Here is an 18,094-nt window from a genome sequence, read left to right on the forward strand (position 1 = left end):
AGTGGAAGGTGTGAGTCTCTGGCCTCCACCGGTCGACAAGGGCGGTGAGTGCCGAGGGGTTCATGTTCGGCCCCCCACGGTTTACAAGGGATATGAACGGCAGAAGACCGGTAGGCTCGATGAACTCCGTGTACCTCTCGTCATACGGTATATCCACTGTGCCATGGTAGCGAATCTTCAAAGGGTGAAGATCCGTTGTCCTCTCCGTCATATGAACAGCCCGGTGCTCCCTGTCGTACTCTTCATCCAGGAGCCACACCATCCTACATGTTTACACAAATACAACATATTATGACCAACACATACATGAGAATATATCCAAATAAGCCATCACAAATACATCAAATACATACATATACATTCATATCTAGGGATAGAACACCATATGAGTTATTCCTACACATACACATTCATGAAATTTGATGCCTAGGGTTCCTCCACAAATCTAGGATACATACATATCTACGGTTCCTACACATACACATTCAACACTTACATACCCATTTCAAACATCTTTGGTTCAAACACAACCAACATTTCAACACATACATACATAGGATTTCAACACATACATGTAAAATTTCATATCTAGGATTCCAACAAATCTTTGGTTCAAACACATATACTACAATGTAGATTCCACCAACATTAATTTTCATATCAATGGTTCATATCCAAATCCACTAACATAAATTTCCATGTCTAGGGTTCATACCCAAATCTACCAAATCCACCAACACTAGTGGATGAATCGGAGGGAATCGAAGGGGAATACCTTGAGGAATGGAGGAGGAAGGAGTTGGCCGGATAGATCCGACGATTCCTTGGTCGATTTGGTGGGGGCCGAAGGGGAGGCGGCGCGGCGGCGGTTTCCTGGGAGCAGAGAAGAAAGAAGAGAGAAGAAGAGGTGTGGTCGGGTTGGGGCGGGCGCGGGCGCCACACTTAAGTGGATGTGTGGCGCCCGCGGCATCGGTGCCACACGTAGAGGCTCGCAAAACGGCTAAATCCCAGACGAATTGTCTCACAGTATGTTTTGGGCAATTACAAGTGCATGTGTGGCGCCGATGGGAGGGGCGCCACACATGCTGCCACGTCGGATCGGCGGACCAGCTCAGCGTTGAGGGCGCCACGTCTGCTAGGTGTGTGGCGCCGGTAGGAGGGACGCCACACTTGCATGTGTGCCGCCGATGTGAGGGCCGCCACACAAAAGGGTTAGATGGGTGAAATAGTTTCGCCGGAGGGTCAGTCTCTGCTTTTCTTTCACTTTTGGCTTATTTTTGTGCAAATCGCCTACTAATTTTATTCTGACGGAAACCCTGCTGTGGGTTTTGCGCTCGGGAAGGGGAAAATCGCCTCTGCTCGGTGCTCACTGCAGGTACGTTTCCTGTCCCCAGCGACCAGCATCCGCCTCGATTCCTCCCGCTACGCAGGCGCCTGGCCCTCTAGATGTTCCGTGTAATCGGCTTTGTTGCGCGCCGTTCTTGGTAGATCCTTTTTTTTTGGGTGATTCTGGGGGTTTCTTTCAGCGCAGTATGATCAAATCTAGGGTTCTTACAGCTGGCGCCTTTGCCGATTTAGACGAGACCTATTATTCAAGAGTTTTTTTCTTTCGATTCTTGCCGAGTTTCTTCCCAAGAAAATCGCCCCGTTTCCGTGGCCGCAATTATGTGTAGGATCTCTCCGCTTGCTTCCAAAGATCGTACCCTTTCTAATGCTGCATCTTTTTTGTTGAAGAAACCCCCGTAATCGTTTGAAGAAATGCTTCCTGTAATTCTGCGGAAGGATCCTTAGATTCATTTGCAACAGAACTTTCAGACCTACTGGCCTGACTGTAATTGGATGATTGGCAAAGTTAGTCAGTGCATGTAAATTTTTGTAGGGACGGTACTAGTTCTTAAATGACTCCGCGAGAACTACATCCTTGTAGTCACCCCAAAGAAAATTAAGAACGCTTAGCACTCCAAGTAGGTTTAGGCATTTCGATTGGCAATAGCTGAGATAGATATGCCAAATACTGCAAATGATACAGTCATTCTTTAGTTTATTTATATCAGATAATAAGAGTTCTTCTGCTAATAGTCTTTGGTGGACTATATTTTGGGACTCTCCAATTAATTCGACATGTTCACTGAATCCATTATGAAAGGCTAGGTTTAGGTCAGAAGCAAGAAAGCTATGCGTGATATCTAAGTCAATGAACAGCTAACTACTGTTCAACTTGTGAGTTCAAGCAGAGTTCAAAACTCCAGATTCTGTACCAACCCCTACCCCCAAATTAACTAAATAATGAGCCCTAACTAACAATGTTAATCTTATGTCTCGGCGGGCTAATGGTAGGCATATCTCATGCTTTGGAATTCAGCAATGATGACGGTTTGCTCTTTGATTTTACTTAGATAATTGATTTGTCGCCTTCTGTTCACCCTTAATAGTAGCACAGTACTTTAGGTTCCTTTTGTTTGGCTAGGTATTACTGTTCTGGTCCATGCTGGATTTGTTAGGAGGATTCATAAATTTAAATTGATGAACTGTTGGTCTCCATTGAAGTAAAATCTATTCTTTTATCACTGCTAGAATCCATCAACCATGATGTTTGATGACGACGACGATGATGTGGACCCGGGATTTAATGTTGTTGATAACTATCACTTTGAGGATGGCGATGGCGACCCTGTTTGTTTCAGTGTTTTGCCTCTAAAGTTCGGTGAGATTGGTGAAGTAGCATGTCTTGATTCCAAGAAGGTTCATTTGCAAGGGCTTGCGGACGGTCTCCTCCTTAAAGTGCACAAAGAGGTAGTGGCTTGGAAGGTTGGACTTGACAATGAGCAGCCAAAGATCTTGGCGCTTTCAAGTGAGGGCAAGTGGATAGAATTGTTGAAACCACGGAAATGCTACGAGAATACTGTTCGATCTATATTGATCACGGTTCAGATGCTCCACTTTGTAAGGAGGTGGCCTAGAAAACGAAAGACAAGCCTTTTGGATCACCTGTCTGAAGTTTTCAGGTACTCCACCCACATGCTTCTGCCTTATAAGTATATTATTGTCAGGTCATTAGTAACTCATATGGTTTATGATTTGCTTGTTTCTTTGTAGTAAATTTGACCACAAGCCTTCTGAATATGACTTAAAGAAGCACCGTTCCATAATCAAGCTCTTTGCTGAGAAGGATCCCACCTTGATGAAGTCAAAGGTACGCATACTGAATCTCGATGTAAACATAGGGTTGTAGTACTATATTCGCATGCTTTAGGCACCAATCCGGGTGCAGGAAATTTCATGGGGAACGATTCCCGCAGGAATTCTTGCAAATACCCAAATTCCATGGTTTGGTGGCAGGTGATTTAGTACATGAAGGTATTGAGACGGACAAGGCACATGGCTGCGGTGTTATAGTGGCATGAGGGGGGGGGGGGCACACACGGTCCAACACTAGCAACATAAGGGGATGGTCTACGTCTGGAGTATGAGGGCAGGGGTGAAAAATTATTCTATACAGATGTTGTTATTGCGTAGGTAGTCATTGGTGTGTTCGTGCTTCTGTGCATGTTAACACAAGCCTGTCGGCAACTCCCATATTCACAAATGACAGTAGCAGATTGCAGTGCATAATGACTGCGGATGAGGTGCACAGCTGAGTATGCTAGGATTATATTAAAATTAAAGAAAGCTAGAGGTAGCTATTATCTTGTTATAGAATTATAATAAGAAGTATAACAGTCTCATACCAGTTAGCTAGTGTCCCATCTATATAAGTAATGAATTAAGCTAAAAAGAACAATCTTTCTGGAGTGCCCCATTTATACAAGTGTTCTTGTAATCAAGCCATCCAAAATTATAAATATGGTACCATTATAACTCCCAATGCATAGGATCTGCTTCTCTCGATCCAGCACTAATGCACGGTATTGCTATTATGGGGCCTGTGCTCCACGCTCCCACCTAGGCCCACCACTATATGTGGTGAGAAGGTTGTCAGGATTGTATTATGGATCATTAGGGATGCATGAATTACAATCATACAATCCCATGCAGGCAACATGATGCAAATCGGATCATAAGTAGAGCAGTAAGAGTATATAGGGTGGGAAGTATGATAAAATGATCATGCTTATGATTGGTGGGATAATGATTCTGACAACAGGCTATTGAAGCATGCAAAATTTGATACACCCTTTCCTGGTTTGGGTTCTGTTAATCTAATTGGTTATATTTTCTCTATGCATGTACTATCCTTTTTGTTGTAAATAATTAATTTATAGAATGCAAATGATGTAAGATTATGATAAATTTTTAACTGAACTTGATGGATAAGTGCACTAACATTAACAGACACATTAGTCAAACATATGAATATATCTTGTAGACTACTTATGTCAATGCACAGTTGCACAATACAACTTCATGAAACATATATATGTTCTCAAATCTGGTAGGACTCGTGATCCTACAATCTTGACCCGTCAACTGACAACTTGGACTGTTCATCAGTAAAGAAGACACGGTTGTATACACTACCCTCTAAAATTCTTCAATGGATGTGTTTCCATTGATGTCATGCCAGTTTACTTTGGTCGTGTCCAGTGGGATCACGTAGTCCAAATATAAGTATATATAGTCTTTGTAGTGACGTGTGCTGTGATGTCATGTTTTATAAGTGTGGCTTGTGCAACAAGGATAAGTTGTCACTCATTCTTTCGGTGGTTGTAATGTTGGTTCGTTATCATGTGCAACTTGTGTGGTGGTAACATGGAATCTCTCGGACATGTTGGATTTACCTACCCCTTGAAGTTGTACTTACTTGGGATGTGGTTTGTTTATTTAATCCAGTAAATTTAGCGGCAGGGTTGGAATGCAAAATATTGTGCTTTTATATGTACCTATCATCTTGGTGGAAAAGTATGTATTTAGACCTTGTGCACAGAAACATACCAGGTAGTGCCATGTGGGGCACAACCTACAGTATGCGGCAAGCCCATGTGGCAGCCTGGCAGGAGGCCAGGCGGTGCGGTACATCCTTCAGACATGCATCACTAGGGATTAGCTTTCCCTTCAGATGTGTTTCCTTGAAAAGTTGAAATCAGGGATTAGCGCAGTTTGCTCCTTAGTAACTTCTGTTGCATAGCCTAGAGGCATGTGGCATTATAAACAAATTAAGTGGATAATTCCCAAAATTCCTTTGGTTCCAGTTGACATGGTTAGTACCTATTGCCCCTGTTGAGCACAGTTACAACTTACAACCTTCGTTCCAATCCTCTTCTGCGAAAACCCGAAGGAAATGGAAAGGAGTTGCTTGTTATTGCAATGATTTCGGACTTTGTTATTTACAATTTTTCTCTGTTTATTTAGTAGGTGTCTTGACATGGCTTTTTTTGCAAACAGATTCTTCAAATGTTTACTGAGAATACCTCCAGGAACATCAGAGAGGTACATTATGAAGCTAATCTTCTGATATCTGAACGTAAAAAAATCAGAACAGATATGCATTCTTTGAAATCTTTTAAAATACTGTCGAATCTTGTCATCGTAACAGTTTTGTACTTATAATTTGAACCAGTCCATTTTACAGGCTGTGCGTACCAAAGAGCCGACTGTTATGAGCAGTAGCGACGACGAAGAAGACTTGGACAATGATAGTGATGATGATTACAGTGGCCAAGAAGACAACCGTGATGCTGATTATAGCTGTGATGATGACGATAGTGATGATCAAGACAATGATGATGACAAGAGCAATGATGATTACAGCTGCAATGATGACGATAGTGATGATGATGGTGATATTGGCAATGTTGGTGATGATGATGGTGAAGCTGGTACTGATAACTTATGTGCGATATGTGACAATGGAGGGAAATTGCTAAGGTAAGGATGCTTAATAATTGATGTGATCAACATTTGCATTGGACTGTGCGACAGTGAGGGTAGTGTTAAACCAATTGATCATGTGTTTCTCTGAAAACCTTAGCATTTTTTTACTTGGCTAGTTCAGAAAGGCGGAAGATATATATCATTTAATGGGCTATGCATATGGGATGAATGTGGCACTTCGTCTAAAATAAACTAGATCATACCCTGTGCCATCTGCGGGAAATTATGAAAAGTAATATGCGAAAAGTTAGAAGCATCCAAAATTATTGATCGAGTACAAAGACCATAAACTGAATTTGTGGTGCGTGGAAAGATACAACATTTGCAGTTGCAAACTTAGGCAGAGTAACACAATAGTTAAAATGGTTTGTATACCATAATATGGGAACATTAGTCACAAAGAAAACCAGAGGAATAATTCTAAGTTTCTTGATATGGCCAACTTAGCCGAGTAAGCAAATTCTGTAAAAAATATATGAGGCTCAACCATGTTGGGCCTAGTAGTTCATATAAAAATGAGGAGTGATTATATATGAAAACAACTGTATATGTTTAATACAAAATCATTAAGTTTATGGAGAATTTTTTGTGCGGGGTACAACAAAGAAAACATTTTGAAATGTATGAATCAGGTAAATAAGTTTAATGCACATAGGTAGAGGCTGCTTTTATTCTCCCAAAAGTTCAGTTCAACAAAACAGTAAAACTAATCTTAAATTGCTGAAATTTGTTCTTGCGAATTGCAAGCAAGCATGTAGTAAAATATGCGTCGATGACATATCATAAATGGTTAATGCACAATCTTAAATTGACGGAGATGGCATACACCCTTCAAGAAAAATTATATGGTAAGATAATTTAGTAGAGCTTCAGTTCAGTAATTAATATAGTCTGTTAGTAGACCCAAATAATTTGTGGCAATTTAAAAAGGTGAACAAATGGGACATGAACATGGTTTGATCGCACAGGTAAAAAAGGATTTTGAAATTCAGTTGCACACAACTGCACATCTGTAGATAATTCATGTGGACACTGATCCATGTGGTGTTGGAATAAGCATCTGGCTCTTCCCAAAAAGCTCGCAAAACACTTGAAGCTAGTAGTGATGCATAGGCTAGTTCTCTTTTAGTTTGGTTGGCTTTTGAGCTTTTGAGGTGGCAAGTTTTTGGCAGCTGTTTGCTGAGCGTTGGTTGTAATGCTTGGCTTAGCTTTTTTCTCTTTGGATTCGTGTTAAGACCTTTTAGCTGAGGGAAAATTTGCTGGGGACACCGTTATTTTTCGGTCTTTGTGAAAACACACTGTTGGAACGCGTCTTTGCTAAGTATAATTATAATTTCGTGACACCTTTGCTACATCACACTATATGGCCCAAAACGGGAAGCTTGAATTTTTCAACAGGGGAAATTACCATTCTACCCACAAATATGCCCAGAACTTTGCCGAACAGTTTTTTTCCTACCGATCAGTGCAGTCTCGTTCGTCGTTGATCGACGAACCCTAGCGCCGTCAAGCCCATCCTCCATCTCGCCGCCTGCCGCCGTCGACCTTGTCTCCTTCGCTCCTAACTCCCGTATCGCCCGGCCGTCCCCCACCCGCGGCCGCTGGTCAGGCCCCCATGACTGCAGGGTCGCAGGGTGACGCCCCGCCCTGTGAGCAGTCCAAGCCCTGCACCAACGCTTCTGGCCGCAGTCATCGGCGCCGATCACGGCGCTGAACAGCGACTTGGCCTGGGTCCCCGGCAGGGCATTTCTCCCAAACTGTTTTCACAGTTGATGTGAAGTGATCCGTTTTATAGTCCGTAATTCATGTCCCCGTCATTTGTATAGGACGAATATTAGTTCTGCTACAAGCCTACAAGAATTGATGTTCTGGTGTACTCGTACGCTGAATTTTTGGTGATCACCGGACACAAGTGTGCCATTCATCGGACACAAGTTGTTGACAGAGATTGCTTCAGTTTCAGAAATTTCAGTAAAAATTTGATACGCACAGACTGCCTGGGGCCAACATTTGAATTAGAGAAATAAAAACTGCTGAAATCTGGACGTAGGATGGTCATCGCAAGTACAAAGGTGAAACTTCCCATTTTGGGCCATGTGGTGTGTTGTGGCAAATGGGTTACAAAATTATAATGGTATTGGGCAAAGACACATTTGGGTGGTGTGTTTTGGCAAATGCCTGAAAAAAACGGTGTCCTCTAGCAAATTTTCCCTTTAGCTGAACACTGGGTTTCATTTTGAAATGAAATGGGACTGGGGAGATGTCTCCCTGTGAATCTAAAAAAAATTCTTATTACATTATGATTGCAGCTTCTCGTCCAGTTAATTAACCAATCATTAGAATAATACTACAATTTTTTTCGCGAAAACGCAAAAGACTTGCGTTTCGATGCATTTGATAGAAAAGAAGGTTTATATGTACATGCCCCCCGTGGGGGGCCAACACTCCGCACTACAACTCAACCCAAGAAAAAGAGACCCTATTCTAGGGGAGAAGAAGGCGAACACCCCGGGCTCCTGCGTCCGCCCATTGCCGCGCCTCAGTCCTGATGTCGTCGAATAAGGATGGCACCGAGGGCTGTGCATTGTCGAAGATCACAGCGTTCCGATGCTTCCAGATCCACCACGCCGTGAGCATGATGATCGACGAGGTACCTTTGCGCAGCAGGCGAGGGGTAGTGCGCACTGCCAGCGACCACCACTCCGCAAAGTCGCCCCCCGAAGGAGGTCCCGAGGTGGATCGAATCCACGAGAGGACCTCGAACCAGATCGCCTTGGAAAAAGAGCACCCTGTGAGAAGGTGCGTCATGGTCTCCTCAGCCTGATCGCAGAGTGGGCATCTAGGCGCATGCGGAAGGCCCCGACGCGCCAGCCTCTCACTCGTCCAACACCTGTCCAGACAGGCCAGCCAAATGAAGAACTTCACCCTCGGAGGTGCCCAGGACTTCCAGTTTAGCTCCCAAGATGCTGAGGTGATGGCTCCATGAAAGAGGGCCTCATAGCAGGAATGGGAGGAATGGGAGGTATACTGGCTATCAGCCGTCCATCGCCAAGTCATCCTATCATCTCCCGCTGAAAGCTGGAACTCCCGAAGCCTGCCCCATAGCTGCACGTACTGCCACATTGCGAGGGCATTAGGCGCCCCTGCAATGTCGGGGATCCAAGCGCGATCGAGCAGCGCCTCACGTACCGTACGCACCTTCCTGCGTCGCTTAGGCACCAGCGCGTACACCTCTGGCGCCATCTCTTTGATGGATCTGCCATCCACCCAACGGTCCTCCCAGAAGAGGGCGGACTCTCCATTGCCCACCACCATGGTGGTGGAGGCAGCAAAGATGTCCAGCTCCGCCTTCGAGAACTGCATGTCCAACCCACGCCACGGTCTCATTGGATCCGTGCGCAATCTCCACAGCCAGCGCACCCTAAGGCTAGTGGCCATTCGTGCAAGGTCAGGGATCCCAAGTCCGCCTAGGGCAAGCGGCCTGCACACCCTAGCCCAGTTCACGTGGCAGTTGCCTCCGCTGGCGTCTGCCCTGCCCAACCATAGAAACCCTCGCAAGATCTTGTTGACCTGCTTGAGCGTCTTTTTGTTGAGGCCCAGCACCATCAGCTGGTGAAGCGGGATAGCCGCAAGCACCGAGCGAATCAGCGTCAAACGTCCAGCACGCGTCATCATCGAGGCACGCCATGTTGGCAGCTTATCAGCGAGCCTCTCCAACAGGGGGTCGAAAGCCACCGCCGACAGCCGCCTGGTGGAAAGGGGGATGCCAAGGTATCTCACCGGAAAAGGCGCTAGCACATTCCATGAGTTCCGCAGCGCCCGCAGCCTCCTCATCAGTGCAGGCGATGGGGGACACCGAACACTTACCAAAGTTGGTGCGAAGGCCAGAGGCTTCTCCGAAGAGCCCTAGGATGTCCCGAACCGCTCGCAACTCAGCCTCATCCGGGTGGCAGAAGATCACCACGTCATCCGCATAGAGGGAAACGGATGTCGCAAGCTCCCGCCGCGCCAGCCGTCGCAGAATGCCCAACTCAGAAGCCTTCGACAGCACCTTGTTGAGCAAGTTCATCACCAGCACGAACAGCGATGGCGACAGGGGGTCGCCCTGTCTCAGTCCCCGTCGATGCCAGATCGGGGGGTCTGGCTCGCCATTGAGCAACACCCGGGTGCTGGCCGTAGCCAGTAGAAGGGAGACGAGCTCCCGGAACCTCGGCCCGAACCCAACCTTCTGGAGGACCTCTAAGAGGAATCCCCAGGAAACTGAGTCGAAGGCCCGCGCGATATCCAGCTTAAGCATCACCCTCGGCTCCTTTTCCTTATGCAGGAATTTGGCCGTCTGCTGGACCAACATGAAGTTGTCATGGATGCACCGTTTGCGAATAAAGGCGCATTGGTTGCGATCCACCAGCGATTCCATCCGGGGAGCCAGCCTAGTGGCCAGAATTTTTGCCACCAGCTTGGCAAAGATGTGGATTAGACTGATCGGTCTGTAGTCAGCCAGCCCTGCAGCATCTGGGCGTTTGGGCAGCAGGACTATCAAGGCTTGGTTGAGGCCTTGAAACCCGCACCCACATATCGTGTAAAGTTTGTCAAAGGCCGCCATAAAGTCGGCCTTGACCACACCCCAGCACCTCTGCAAGAACTCCGCCGTGAACCCATCAGGCCTAGGGGCCTTGCCCGGAGGCAGATGTCTGATGACATCCCAGACCTCGTCCTCAGTGAAAGCCACCTCCAGGTCGGAGAGATCCTCTGTGGGCGTGTCTAGGAAGTCCAGGTTCAGCGAGTGCGCCCGCCCCACCTCGGTGCCGAGCAGGCCCTCGAAGTGTGCAAAGGTAGCTTCAGCCATGGCCGCATGGTCCGAGGTAACCGCGCCATTCACCCTCAAGCTGTGAATCGCGTTCTTCTGGCGCCTATATGCCGCATGCTGGTGGAAGAAGGCTGTGTTGGCATCCCCCTCCCGAAGCCAGGCAATCTTTGCCCTAGCCATCGTCCTCTCCAGAACCACCTCGCTGAACCCATCGAGCTTCAACCAGAATCGCTCGAACTGGAACCTCGTCCGTCTCCTTGACTGAGTGGTGCAGTCAAGGAGGAGGGGGCAGTGATCCGCCACCACCGTCGCCAAGCAGCGCAAAGTGCAGCTGTTATGGAGTTCCTCCCATCCTACCGAGACAAACACTCGGTCGAGCCGAACCAGGGTAGGGATCTCACGCTCGTTAGACCAAGTATAGCGTCTGCCATGCAGGTAGATCTCTTTGAGCTCGCAGTCGTTGAGAAAGCGGCGGAATCTGCCCATCATCCTACGGTTGAGATTACCGTTGTTCTTATCCTCAGCCCGATAGATCATGTTAAAGTCCCCGCAGAGGGCCCAAGGGCCCTGGTGTGTCCTGCGGGTATCCCGCAACTCATCCAGAAAGGCGATCTTGTCAGCCTCCGCCCGTGGCCCGTAAACACAGGTCAACCACCACCAAGGTTCTCCCCCAAAGGGTGCCACCCTAGCAGTGATGCTATTAGCACCTATATGGGCGCTGTCAAGCTGCACCACCCTGCTCATCCAGGCCACAATCACCCCACCCCGAGTATCGGACGCAGGCAAGCAGAAATAAGCATCAAAATCCGCGCCCAGCGCTTCCATAACGATAGTAGGGGTTACAGCTGATAGTTTTGTCTCCTGGAGACACACAATAGACGCACCCGGAGAACCTACAACACTCCTAACACTCGTCCGTCTTGCACGATCATTAAGGCCTCGCACATTGGCCACCAAAATCTTTGGTTCGTACAACATTGGAGCGATCATCCAGCACCCGAGCAACCCGCGACAGGGTCAGGCCTCCACGAGGCGTCCACCCGTCATCCCCAGCAGCGGTGGGGAGCAGCCTCTGATCGAGGAGAGCGTCCAGCCGTAGAACTCCGCAATAGCCTCGATGATATCATCCGTCAGGGGGAGCTCGTACATTTTGTGATAAGCTTCTAGGGCAGCCGCTGAAGGCGCCTCATCCCCAGAAAGAAGGCCAAGCTTGCGCATCAGGTTCCGCACCGCCTTCATCTCAGCATCCATCCCTCCTGGTTGCTTCGCGATCCTGGAGCTCCGGCGCGGCTGGAAATTCAGCTCAACCAACCTCCGTCTGACGGCAGGGGTATGTAGGAGAGCGTCCGAGCGCGATTTCGCAGCTTCGAGGAACTCTCCCAACGTCCTTGGGCGCGCCACAGGTACCGGCACCCTCGGTACAAGCGTTTGTCGCGCTCTTTGGAACACCATAGGAGGTGAAGCGAAACGACACAATGACGGAGAGGCTGCAGGGGGCACCACGGCGTTAGCTTGAGACGGGGGCGTGTCGGCCTCGATCTCCTCATCGACCGCGTCGTCATCGCTGGCCGTCTCCACTCTAGGAGCATCCAGAATTGGTGGGGGAGGGGTCGACAGGACCAAGACTTGACAGCCATTCGATGCTCCCAGCCCACCAACGTCCTGGCCATGCGGCCCAACATCATCCTGGCCAAGCGGCCCACCCTGGCGATCAACAGCTAGCTGACCTGGGCTGGCAAAGGCCTCCAGGCCCAGCTGCGGACGTGGGACAAACGGGCCTGCCAGCCTGTCCAGACTTTGGAGGGAAGGGGGCTCATTGACCGAAACTTTCTGTGGCGAGGCGGGAAACGAAACGGAGAGAGCACCAACGCGGAAGCTTCCTTCGCCGACCGCATCTTCCGCCGCCAAATTTGAATCAACCCGAGAACCCTCCAAAACTGGAAAAGCTGGGCGGTCCCGCAGCGGCCCCACCAATTTCAAGAAGTTAAAACTTCAAATGAGTAAATCCCTAGTTTACCGACTGAGTGGGACTTATAAAAGGAGAAGGGGAGGGAAAGGGATTAGAGTTAAAGATCCTATGAGGAACATGGACAATTCGATTAGTTGGCTGCGTTCAGCGAAGGCAAAATGTTTCAGTTGCCCTTAGCGAGGTATGAATGGCAATTGTTTCTTGCGCAATGTTGTGTTGAAAGGGAAGAAGACACTCCAGACTAATGGAGAGGAGATATCGTCAGTGTCTGTTCGGTACATCTGTGGCGAACAAAAAAAAAAGCAATGGAAGCCGGAAGAAAATACGCGATATGTCTTATGGGCTGCACCTAGTCCGCCCGTCTGCTAAATAGAACGCTTGAAGTAAACATGAGTGTTGCATTGGGAACTAATTCATAGTGTTAACACAACGTTGCCGTGGGATTAGTTGGTGATTAGTATCACATAGACGGTGAGGTCAATAAAAAATAGAAGAGATGATGTATCATAGCTGCATAAGTAAGTAGGATGATGTGGCATACTATGATTGCTCGGTGAAGATCGATGATGTGAATAGCTTGCATGTTCAGAGAATTGCGTTTAGTGGGTTGCTCTAATTTAGATATTATAGATAATACTGTAAAGAGTTAATGATTAAGGGTCTGATTTTAATACTGTGGAAGGTTCATGATTAAGGTGTACGTATAGTATTGTAGAAGGTTCAAGATTAAGGGTGTGTGTATGTAGTGAGTGAACCACACATTCATAGGAATATGCTAAGATAACATGTGGCTCCAAAGGCTATGCTAAGATAACATGTGGCTCCAAGGGAATATGCTAAGATATCATGTTAAAGACACTAGAAGATCTCATTTCTGTTGGAGATTGTAAACGTAATCTCCTTTATTTCCCTAGGAAAAAAAGTCATTAATAGCCTGGGTCATCTATTTTCTATTTTTGCAATAGAGCATATATCTATATTTCTTACTCTCATTTCAGCTCTTGATTCTTTGCATTGATCATCTGATGACCTCTACTTCTCTTGAACAACCCATGTGCTATTGCCAGATGTCTTAGTGTGTAGTGGCATTTGTAGTACCAACCCTTTTTTTTCCTTATTGTGGAAACCGTTTAAAAAAATCGAGAAACAATGTTGCTTAAAGGTGAAGTTGAAAACTTGAGAAAAATATGAAAAGAAAGGTAAAGGAAGAGGCACCACACTAGAAATCTAGAATACACTGGTAAACCTCTAGTTACCAGCTAGCCTAGCCTGGGGACTTGGGATTTGCCCAAAATCCAGCAAATTGAACAAGTAGGACATCCATTTATTCCATGGAGAGTTTTTTTTGTGTGTCAGTAACCTATAAACTTCAGGCATATAGACTGCTTTAGTTTAATCAATATTTTGATTATATTCTTGATTTATGTAGCTGTGTAGGACAATGCAAAAGGGCCTTTCATCCCAGAGAGAAAGATGGAAGAGAATCTAATTGTGAAACTCTTGGTTTAACTACTGCACAGCTAAAGGTACTTTCAAGGTTATGACTAACTTGTCGTGCAGCTCTTTTGTTTTCCTGGTTCAAATTTGTGACGGCCATTTTTACATATTCACAGGAAATTGATCAATATCTGTGCAAGAATTGTGAATATAAGCAACACCAATGTTTCAGTTGTGGAGATCTTGAGCCATCTGATGGGCCAAATGCTAAGGTAACATCTTGCATCTTTTCTTTATAAGAATGTGAACATGTGTATTGTTGGGATCACGGGACCTTCTGTAGCTGTGGAGTTCTCCCGTTGAAGGATAATTCTTACCTTCATATAGCGAGTATGCTTGTTGCTTATTTTCTTTTCTATTTAGTGTTAGACAAACAACAACTTGTATTACCAGGGGGCCAAAGGCCACATATATATAGTACTCTTACTACAAAAGACTTGGCACAACTGCACAAGAATAGTAAACCTGGACAAATACGGACTCATAGAGACCTAGACCAATACTAATACTCCTTAACATTTAGCACCCTTCATCATGTGCCTTACTAACTGAAAACATTCAAATCCAGTTTCATGATTTCTTTCATTCTCATGTATTTTGAATTCTGAGCAGCTGAGATGTGTTGTTATTGGTGCCTTCTTCCTTTTGTGCTTTTCTGTTAGGCATAAGCCTCCATAAATACAGCTACACATGGGGGAAATATGCAGGAAACCCCTTATACAAGGGGATATTGAACAGTTACTATAGGGAAAGTATATACATCTCAAACACTGATGTGCATGTGATTGAGGCTCATGGGTATAATCCTCGAGTGTGTTCCAATGAAATTACGATACGAAGTCCCCTATCTGAATCTTTATTCTTTTCATATCCTCATAGTTCTTGCCCTTCCAAGTTTCTTAATTGTGCATTCTTCTAGGTGTTCCAATGCTATAAAGCATCGTGTGGGCACTTCTACCACCCTAGTTGTATTGCCAAATTACTTGAGCCAGATGACACTGATGGAGCTTGTATGTTGGAGAAAAAGATTGCTGCCGGTATGTCATTTACATGTCCTGCACACTGGTGCTCTAAATGTGGAAAGATGGAAGACAGTGCTAAAATAGCACAATGGCTTGCGGTCTGCAGACGTTGTCCAGTGTCATATCACAAAAAGTGTTTGCCAAGGTGCTCTGTGTTTTTGAACTTAGTTGCTTATAGTTTATATAGTTTGTGTGATTGTCCCATTCTCATTACATCTAATGGTTTACCACAGTGACATTTCCTTTGAGAGCAAGCGTGGCAGAAGAATACGTGCTTGGCAGCTGGATGATGGAAGGGTTATCATTTACTGTGGGTATGTTAACTCTTGTTTGTTCTGCAAAGCTTTAACTCACTTGCTCCTTGGAATAAATGACTTCTGTTTAAATCTCACAGATACCATAAACTAGAAAAAACTACTGGAACACCTCGCAGAGACCATGTAAAGTTACCTTCTATTACAGAAACGGACACCATTGGATCACATTGCATGGACCATACACCTTCTGTTGCAGAAATTGATAGAACACGAGATCTTTCTAAGAAGAAAGCAAAAGTGACTGGTAAAAGGAAATTGGACATCGATCAAGGCTCAACAGGAACTACGGAAATGTCAAACAAGCTATGTAGAGAAGAAGCCGACCAAACCCAAAAAGTAGCTACGAATAACTCAAGGGAACATATTAGTCAAGAAGGGAGAGGCGTTCTCAAGAATGACACCACCCATTTAAATCTGGCGCACAATGATGAGCAGAACAACTACATTGTGGAAGGACAGGCTGAAGGTGATAAAAACAACACCAAATCTGGAAAAGAGAAAGAGACTCATAGGGTAGAAAATGGATATGAACATGACTTGATACTTGAAAAGGAGAAGATTCCTGAGAAGGGAAGTAATAAATCTGGTTTAACTATTGGGGGGTTTGCATCAGGGCATGTTGATGGCCACTCTCGAGAAAAGCTTGCACATGTGAAGACAACTACTTCAAACAGAATAGGTACCCAGCAAGACTCTGAATGGGATGGTGACCAACAAGTTGATGGAAGCTATGCGGGCAAGCAGGAGCTAAACAATCCCCAGTGCAATGGTACTCACAAAGCAACAGAAATAGATACTTCAGGTGACAAATCAAGAATGAGACAGGGACACAAGGAACAGGCAACTGATAGTAAGATTTTGAACTTGGAAAGGAACAGAGAAAAGTTATACATAAAAACTGAAAGAGATGATTGTCGCAAAGCTCAGGATCCTCAGTGTCTTCGTAATCATGAACCGGATGCTCTGGATTACAAGTTGAGAAGTCGTGATCTCGGTAGTTCTTCCACATCAAAAAGTCATCCTCGGCATAATGATGATCAGAGCGCTTCAAAGACTGAACTCAGATCCAGAGACTGTAGGGGATCAGGTAGAAAAGAGTGGAGGAATAATATGGGAGTGAATTCTTATAGGGGCAATTCACCCTCGGAGAGAAGACACCCTCAAAAGAAATCGAGGGTCAATTCTCCGGAAGGCCGAAGAATGGACCATGATAACTATCATGCTAGAAGCAACGACCAACACAATCATCGTGAGGATTATTCCAGTGATGCTGATGGTTATAGGAGGAGGCAGAATCGTCGTGAGGATTATTCCAGTGATGGTGGTGGTGATAGGAGGTCGAGTCGTCGTGAGGATTATTTCAGTGATGGTGGTGGTGATAGGAGGAGTCCGAATCGTCGTGAGGATTATTCCAGTGATGGTGGTGGTGATAGGAGGAGGCCGAATCGTCGTGAGGATTATTCCAGTGATGGTGGTGGTGATAGGAGGAGGTTGAGTCGTCGTGAGGATTATTCCAGTGATGGTGGTGGTGATAGGAGGATGTTGAGTCACCGTGAGGATTATTGCGGTGATGGTGATGCTGGTAGAAGGAGGCCGAGTCCCCAGCACAGTGATGGTGATGTTGGTAGAGGGAGGCTTAGTCCCCGGCAATCAGAATTTTCTCCCCCGGCTTCATATCCGACAAGAACGGAGTATGGTGGTCGCAGAAGGCATGATCCTCCTTCATATGATGGAAGGCATGACCCCTATACGAACTCAAGAGAGTCGGAACATGTAAATTATGCAATGGACCAAAGAGGCGTTCCCTTCCATGGAAATCCACCCAATGTCCAGTATCATGAATACACCGACCTCGAGTATGGCAGACACAACACTGCTCCTGTTGATAGGTATCCTCTCCAAGAGGACTCTACTGGATTCTATGGTGGGCATTTCAGGGATTACGGAGAGGGATCAGGTTATCGAAAAAGGAACAGATTAAACCCGGAAGATAGGGCTTTGTCTTGTGGTCCGGTTACGGAAAAGTATGCCCTACGCCTTGACCTAACGAACCATCATCCAGTAAGAAGGCAAGGTGGACTACCGGATGCAGGCTTCTCACGTGATGCTTGGTGAGAAGAGTACTTATATAGATGAGCCCTCCTGCCAGGTAGGTTGCTAATGTTGTGATTCTTGTCCCAGTCAGCCTAAAACCCCTGCAGGAAAATCAGCTGTTAAACCTTAGCCACCAAGCATGTATCCTTATTATTAGTCTGTAATAGTAGAACGGCTTGTTTCTGGCGACTTAGAGTTGGTTGTTTTTTGGTTGTTCCCTACACTTGGTTCAGTGTCACGCTTGGTCAAATGGTTTAAAACCCAACACCGAATTGAATTGTCAGTCAACCGAACTGCTGGTACCGAAATCATCGGATGTGAAATCACTCGTCTAGTTTACGCAAAACTGGTGTTGCAGCTCAAATCTTTTTCTATTTGTATGGGAAAATGAATATTCTGCCGAGGGGAAGTTCAGAGAAGAATAAAAGTAAGCGTAATGACGTTGCTAGAAAAAGGTGTTTTTGTAAATTTGCAAGGGCCCAAAACTCCCCAGATCTCTTCCCTAGGACGTGTTGAC

General features: G+C 46.0%; 1 protein-coding gene across 4 annotated transcripts; it reads left to right on the forward strand.

Annotated features, from left to right (window-relative positions):
• The first annotated feature begins 1,290 nt into the window (after nt 1–1,290).
• Nucleotides 1,291–17,885, forward strand: LOC124683312. Of its 4 annotated transcripts, none has more exons than XM_047217872.1 (11): nt 1,291–1,375; nt 2,575–3,005; nt 3,097–3,193; nt 5,383–5,427; nt 5,558–5,865; nt 14,077–14,173; nt 14,261–14,356; nt 15,064–15,311; nt 15,400–15,480; nt 15,561–17,055; nt 17,086–17,885. In XM_047217872.1, exons 2-11 carry the CDS (start codon nt 2,587–2,589, stop codon nt 17,596–17,598), a joined length of 3,399 nt encoding a protein of 1,132 aa, XP_047073828.1. In that variant the 5' UTR covers nt 1,291–1,375; nt 2,575–2,586; the 3' UTR covers nt 17,599–17,885. The 4 variants fall into 4 exon arrangements, with proteins under 4 accessions (XP_047073828.1, XP_047073834.1, XP_047073816.1 ...); XM_047217878.1 differs by having other exon boundaries at nt 15,561–16,970; nt 17,118–17,885; XM_047217860.1 differs by having other exon boundaries at nt 15,561–17,885.
• The last annotated feature ends 209 nt before the right edge of the window (nt 17,886–18,094 follow it).

The sequence above is a fragment of the Lolium rigidum genome, chromosome 1, assembly GCF_022539505.1.
Source record: "Lolium rigidum isolate FL_2022 chromosome 1, APGP_CSIRO_Lrig_0.1, whole genome shotgun sequence".
NCBI lineage: Eukaryota > Viridiplantae > Streptophyta > Magnoliopsida > Poales > Poaceae > Lolium > Lolium rigidum.

Excerpts from the sequence above, each read along its gene's own strand:
- LOC124683312 (XM_047217860.1), top strand. The coding sequence starts at position 2,587 with ATGATGTTTGATGACGACGACGATGATGTGGACCCGGGATTTAATGTT. Across the intron at positions 3,194-5,382 it reads CCACCTTGATGAAGTCAAAG|ATTCTTCAAATGTTTACTGA; the intron begins GTACGCATACTG and ends TTTTGCAAACAG. Across the intron at positions 5,866-14,076 it reads AATGGAGGGAAATTGCTAAG|CTGTGTAGGACAATGCAAAA; the intron begins GTAAGGATGCTT and ends TGATTTATGTAG.